This window comes from Colletotrichum phormii, assembly GCF_030913505.1.
Source record: "Colletotrichum phormii strain CBS 102054 chromosome Unknown BDP81scaffold_12, whole genome shotgun sequence".
NCBI classification, from domain to species: Eukaryota; Fungi; Ascomycota; class Sordariomycetes; order Glomerellales; family Glomerellaceae; genus Colletotrichum; species Colletotrichum phormii.
Genome location: NW_026851454.1, coordinates 1,596,892 through 1,602,891, shown reverse-complemented (window position 1 = coordinate 1,602,891; position 6,000 = coordinate 1,596,892). Strand labels below are relative to the sequence as shown.

General features: G+C 51.0%; 1 protein-coding gene across 1 annotated transcript; it reads right to left on the bottom strand.

Moving 5' to 3' along the window:
* Positions 1 to 5,334: 5,334 nt before the first annotated feature.
* On the bottom strand, positions 5,335 to 5,750 carry BDP81DRAFT_472584 (uncharacterized protein; the record flags this gene model as incomplete). Its single annotated transcript, XM_060594623.1, has 1 exon — positions 5,335 to 5,750. Exon 1 carries the CDS (start codon positions 5,677 to 5,679, stop codon positions 5,335 to 5,337), a length of 345 nt encoding a protein of 114 aa, XP_060444526.1. The 5' UTR covers positions 5,680 to 5,750.
* Positions 5,751 to 6,000: the final 250 nt, after the last annotated feature.

Genomic DNA, 6,000 nt, shown 5'->3' with positions numbered 1-6,000 from the left:
TGGTGTAGCAGACTACCAACCCGTTTGAGATAGTACGTCCATTCTTTATCCGGCTCTTGCCGGGCCACCATGCTTCAGATGCATAGTACTGAGTGGGTAATACACAAGAGGTGATCGCTCGACGAAGTAAGTACGCAGGCGCGCCCCAGACAGTGTTCCCTAGTCCCCGTAGTCCATTGACTACTTGGCATGCTTTTGCAGAGAGGTTTCTTACGTGACTCTTAAATGTGAGTTTACGGTCGAAGTAAACGCCGAGCCAGCGTAGAGAAGAGCCTTCTTTGATAGCCTGAACTGTATGATACCTCCCATCCGGCAAACCTACTGTGATTGATGGGTTTCCGTCTTTTCGTCTCTTAGTGAAGTGGATCTGTTGGTATACACGTCAGCAGGGCAACCGTACGGTTGGAACGAAGTGTCAATAATGGTCTATTATTGCTGCGTCTTGAGGTGGAAGGAGGAGGTTGTGGGCAGAGCCCACGGCCTCTCAGAAGTGGTATGTAAGGGGTCGTTTGTAAGTGCCCATACCGCCTTCCAGATCCACCTTTTCTGCCGACTGCTCAGAGATCCAACACTTTCCATTCCTTGGTTAGGATGTCACAGTTGTTCTCTAGTGATGTTGAGCTTGCCAAGATAGCGACGTCATCGGCGTAGCCGAAACGAGATCGCTTCCTTCCTAGGCGAGCTATGCCTAGCTTGAAAAGAGGTTCAATATAGAGCATGAATAGAATGGGAGACACGGGTGAGCCTTGTGGTAGTCCGCATTCGAGACCGAAGACGTCTCCTACCTCCCCATCAAGCCTTATTCTTGCTCTCCTTCCGGTAACAAAACTTGAGACCCAGCGTACGAGGTTCTCCGGCCATCCTTGTTCGCAGAGGCGTCGGACCAGTCGTCCTGGGAGCACGGCGTCGAAAGCCCCTTTTATATCGAGCGTAAGCATAGAGGTAACCAGGCCTCTTTGCCAGGCGCACTCGATGTCGTGGATGGCCGCTGCGATGAGGTCGCTGCAAGAGCGAAGAGGGAGTGCTCCAAACTGTTGATCGTGCAGAACACGATGTTTAACTGCGATCCAGGCAAGTCGTCTGGCGATGAGTCTCTCCAAGCCTTTTCCGAGGACGGCCAAGAGCGCAATTGGCCTATAGGAGCGCGGGAGTGTCTTGTCTCTTTTTCCCGGTTTTGCTAGGATCACGAGAGTTGCTTCTTTAAAACAAGTAGGATGCCAACCCTCGCGTATACACCCGCTATAAAGTGAGAGGACAATATCCTCGATAACTGGCCATGCTATTTTCAAAGCAGTCGTAGTGATTCCGTCGGTCCCAGGAGTCGTGTTTCCCGCGGTGAGAACCGAAGACCGTACCTCGTCCTTCGTAACCTGCGGGAAAGGAAGCGTAGCTTGCCTTTGTAGGACTGGGCTTTCTGTTGGTATGTCCTCGGAGATTGCAGCGTTTCTAAGGAGGACGCGGGTAAATAAGTCGCGCTTCTCTTTTGGTTGTGAGACAAGCGTGTCTTGGTTGTCTACATCTCGGAGTGGCGGGGTCTGAAAGGATCCTGTGGCTTTGTACTAACCGACCATTTCAAATATGTCTTTGCTTGAGGAGGCTGAGGAGATCTTATCTTTCCAAAAGGCATCCTTGGAGCGTTTAAATTCGTAGAGGAAGTCCTGTTTTAGAGCTTCGACCTCCTCTTCTTCCCATTGGCAGTTCACTCCGGCTGCGCGGAGTCTTGCTAACATCGCTCGCTTACTCGCATAGGCTCGGTGTTTACGTGTGCAGCTCTCGCTCCAGTATGGTCTCCCTGTACCTTTCCCGAGCGTGCGCTTTGTGGAAGCCGTAAGTGCTTTAATAAGACAGTCCGTAAGCTGTTGTGCTAGGAGATCTAAAGACTGTGGGTCTTGGATGTTGCTTGCAGTGCGGCGCATGGGTTGTAAGTTGCGTTTAATGATACCGAGGAAAAGCTCCTCGTCCATCGTGTCGAGCCGAAACCTTCCCGGCGTCTGGCTGGGTGAATCGATCAGGGCCAAGGGGACCCGGGTAAGCAGAGATTCGTGGTCTGATGTCGTGTGTAGTGACGTTTCTATGCTGGTGGAAGCCCCATGGAGGTTGCTGGACGCCCAGCATAAATCTAGGGTGTTGCCGCCTTTGTGCGTGGGTTCACCTATAGGTGACATTAGGACAAGGCTAGCGGCTTCTGCCCATTCTACTAGGTTTTCAGCGTCCGGGGAACTCGTGGCCTCGGGCTGCCACGTCCAATGGTGTAAGTTAAAATCCCCCGCAATCAGTACTCGATCCTCAGGTTTGGGTTGCCAGGCCCCTAGGATGTTCCTGAGAGCCTGGCCAGATCGCAGAGAGCCACGAGGGGCGTTATATACGTTAATGACTGTGAGGACCTCCTTCGTTCCTAAGAGGAGTCGTAAGAAGAGCAGGTCTATAGATGGATCGGGTAGAGGCCGTATTTATACGCCTCGTACCCCAGTTCCTCTGCGGAGGTAGGTAAGTACCCTGGGACGGTCTTCGGTCCAGTTATCTACTGGGGTGAAAGTCTCAAAACCTGGGTGGTGTCTTGTGAGCCTCCTCTCTTCCGAACGGATAGACGGCTCTTGTATTAGGAGAATATCGATCTAGGCTGCGTAAGCTAGGTTCAGTGCTGTTTCGTGGGCGGATACCCGCCTGCCCACATTCGCTTGCATGATTTGCAGGGTTTTAGAGGGCTGTATTCTTCTTTTGTATCTTATTCGCCGGGGTACAGTCCATCGCTTATTCTTCTTTACGGGAATGTCGATGCGACTGCTGGGTCGCATTTCTCCATAATCTTTCTCCCTCAGCTCGGATGGCCCGTAGCTGAGCCTTATCCCTCCTCTGGACTACCCCCTTCACCACTTTGGGTTGGATAGGGCAAGTCGCATCGAAGGCGGCGTGAGGCCCGTTACACGACGGGCATTTAAAGGGGCAGTCGCAGCCATCGTGACCCTCAGTGCCGCCGCAGGGTGCCCGGTGTTGATCAGTTGTGTGGGAAGGAGAGCTGCACTTGAGGCATCTCTTCCTTCTGGTGTACGTTCGTTCGTTGTGAAAACCGCCGTAGCGGAGACATTGAGGAGACCTCTTCTCCTTCGGGAACTGCAGGTTTACAAAAACGCTGGCCCCATTAAACGGAGGCGTCTTGGTAGTTGCCTTACGGCTTCCGCCTTGAACCAGGCTGTCACCGTGCCTAGCCTTTCGACTTCGTCCTTCCTAGAGAAGTGTGCTTTTTCAGGCTTGAGTTTCGTCGAGACCTGGATCTCTTCAAGGAGCTCCTCGGTCGTGATTTCCAGCTCAGTGTTGGTTACCAGACAATGCCTGGTATAAGGGACGTTTGCGATATAGGCTCGGATCCAGGTATCGCGTTGCTCGATCGCTTGTGCTTGGAGAAGGGCAGCGATCTATTCTCTGTTCTCTAGCAGGACTTTTGCACCATCCATTGACGAAGGTAGGAGTGCTAATCCTGTCTTAACATGGTCGATCCCCTTGAGGGCTTCTCGGGCTTGGGGACTTAGCCTTTCCCGAACGAAGATGTATATGTCGTAGGCTTTCTCGTTCCGAAGCGGGCTTTCAGGCGATAGACGCGCGAAGACGCGTAGATCCTTTAAGGCCGCCCGGTTTGTAGCTTGTTTTGCGCCTTGTTTGGCTGGCGTTGGTTCATCCTGTCTTCTGGACAGTAGCTGGCTCGCCGCCGCCGCGTATGAACGGACTGGGGGCGGCTGGTTCTGGGTTGTGTGCGAGGGATGCCCCTGGGAACTCAGGTCAGTCTCGCTAGGCCCTGTGCCAATAGCGTGCATAGACCTTGCTAGACCACGTTGATGCCGGTTTGAACGCTGTTTCTCCTCCTGAAGCTCTCTCTCCAAGGATTCGGTCTTCGTCAAACAGTCTTTCAAAAACTGTTCCCTCTCGGCGTCCCGACGCAGGAGGTCCTGGACCAGATTCGAAAGCTTATTGATCTCGTCTTTAAGCTCAGAGTTGTCCTGGTGGTTAACCTGCTCAACCACTCTGACCTTTGCAGTCGGCTTCCGGACTCGTCCCGACCGCCGAGATATACCGGCGTCCCCGTGAACCGTGATCGATGGCCCTACATCTAGGGAGACCGCCATGGTCGTGGAATTCAGCTCGTATGGGCTGATGTTGAGAGATGATAGTGCAGTGGGCCGTAGCCCTCTATAACCTTAATAATTACTAACAGTGGGTACCTTTCGAGGTATGTGTTCGCAGGACGGGGATGCAGGAGACAAGGGACACTAGGCAGCCTCTCCCGGAACGGAAGAACTATGGTACAAGTCACGTGATGATAAGATAAGCCATGAGCGACCATGGTGGGGCCATGAGCGCTCATGCCAAGTAATGAGCGCTCATGCCAAACAATGAGCGCTCACCCGATCAGAGGGACTGATCATTGACAAGGGATATGTTCAGGACCAGGACTTGTATATAGGATGGACTCGAGCCGGACTCTAGGACAGACTTCCATAGCTCTTCAGCAATTAACTTCGTATCAGATCTTATGATCGCTTTCAGCTATCTTTCCTGAGAACCTCTTTGATAAGACTACGATTGATCACTGCAGCCTTCCCTTACCTTACGACTTACAGACATAGCTTCCCTGAAGCTATCCACGACTACGATTACTGTTTCCAGTTCCGCAGCCTCAACTTCTGCAAACATACCTCACTACGACTAGCTGGCCGTAACACAACAATAGACCATTATTAACACTTCGTTCCAACCGTACGGATGCCCTGCTGACGTGTATACCAACACTTATATATACCATTCGAACCGCCGCAATCACCTCTACTTCTTTAAAAAGTTTCAAAGGGACTAGATTTTAACTAGTATTATGTTACGAGCTGGACAAGGCAACCAACTGTGGCACAAAGCAAAAGCTTCGATAATGATGACTCCGGTCATCATTGTCCCTTGTTCTGCATATATAACTACGCGCCCACAGTGACAAGTTGCGGCGGGCGTAACATATTATAAGGGCAATTAGTAAAATCACATCAAAATATATATATATTATCGTAAGGTTAACTTAGTAATAGCGTCATATTTTAGTGGCTGGGGATGCCCGAATAACTAGGGCCTAAGCTGATCTACGGCCTCTTATTAGCCAGAAGTGAAACAATCAGGTATTTCAAGTCAATCGAGGGATGTAGGATTGACTAATTGACGGCGGCGATGGCATCACTTTGACTAGTTGATTTGGGTAACTTGGCAAGGCGCCTTGTACTTGCGGAAGCGCTGATCAACATGCTTCTATGTTTACGAGTCATATTTAATCCAGCGGTCTGTTGTCTCCCACACTACTTCTCAAGTCTCCTTAATATTCTCAACTTCCCAAACCGCGCCCTTGCATAGCGGCTCCCTGAACCGGCCTGTTTGGCCGGCTGAACAGTGATACAAGAAGCCGACTTCGTTGCAGGTAACTAGGACTGTTGAATCGACTTTTCCAGCTCGGAGAATAAGCTGGCTTTGCTTGTGGACCACGGAAGTCCCAGAGTTGCCGCAGAAATAGACGTTGTTTGTATTAAGGTTGCAGTTCGAAACTCGCTTGTATGCATTGGCTTCGCCGTTGAAAGTCCCTTCACCGCAGTCTGCGAGAGCTTGACCCCACAGCAGGGTTATAGCCAATGTAGAGAGGGTCAATAGCTGCATTGTGACTGTCTTTGGTTGAGTTTGACGATCTTTCTTTTTTTTCAAGTATATGATTGGGTGGGAATGAGGTGCAGGTTGCTTGCTGCTGGAGAGTTGTGGTGTTGCTTGGCGTTCGCAGTAGAGTTTGACTTCCCTTATATAGGCAGCTGATGCCTTTATTCTCAACTCTCTATAGTTTCTAGCATAGTACGCATAGCCGTACTTACCGGAATTATCGGCCAAATCTACCTTAGTGTTACGCCCGCCGCAACTTGTCACTGTGGGCGCGTAGCTATATAATGCAGAACAAGGGACAATGATGCCGGAGTTATCATTATCGAA